Here is a 613-nt window from a genome sequence, read left to right as displayed (position 1 = left end):
GGAAAAGTATATATCTGATGTTTTGTTTGTGAATGCATTTGATAAAATAGAATGCATTATTTAATGTAGTTTTGAATAATGATGATTTGTCAGAGAGCAATAAAGCAAATAATGATTCAAATATTTGACTTAACAGAAATCCCAACTTGAAAACTCTCTTGGCTGTCGGAGGATGGAACTTTGGCACAGCTCAGTAAGAATGCTGCTCAAAAAACTGAATTTTGAAGGATGTATGATAAACATAACTTTATTTAATTTTCATGAAACTTCTCGCCATGACTTCAGGTTTACTATCATGGTGTCCACATCAGCAAACAGGCAGACGTTTATTCAGTCCTCCATCACATTTCTGAGGAAACATGGCTTTGATGGTCTAGATCTGGACTGGGAGTATCCGGGTTCTCGTGGAAGTCCTCCAGAAGACAAGCAAAGGTTCACTCTGCTCTGTAAGGTACTGCAGTATTTTTTATATTTATTATGTTTTTATATTATATTTTGAATGCCAGATTTTTAACGTGTTTTCGTTTTTCTTTTTAATAAATATTTCCTATATATATATATATATAAAAAAAAGATTTTAATCCACTGCAAACCTGTGACTATAACAGGAGAT

General features: G+C 32.8%; 1 protein-coding gene across 1 annotated transcript in view; it reads left to right on the top strand.

Annotated features, from left to right (window-relative positions):
* Positions 1–451, top strand: part of LOC107576653 (acidic mammalian chitinase-like) — a gene marked incomplete at its 3' end in the record, with an annotated part of 3,809 nt that extends 3,358 nt beyond the window's left edge. The window contains exon 5 of the mRNA XM_016262795.1: positions 286–451. Coding sequence (XP_016118281.1) covers positions 286–451 — 166 coding nt within the window. The remainder of the gene's footprint in view (positions 1–285) is intronic.
* Positions 452–613: the final 162 nt, after the last annotated feature.

This window comes from Sinocyclocheilus grahami, unplaced genomic scaffold (assembly GCF_001515645.1).
Source record: "Sinocyclocheilus grahami isolate Dianchi unplaced genomic scaffold, SAMN03320097.WGS_v1.1 scaffold4096.1, whole genome shotgun sequence".
NCBI classification, from domain to species: domain Eukaryota; kingdom Metazoa; phylum Chordata; class Actinopteri; order Cypriniformes; family Cyprinidae; genus Sinocyclocheilus; species Sinocyclocheilus grahami.
Note: the sequence above shows the minus strand (reverse complement) of the source record. Positions and strands in the feature narration are given on the sequence as shown.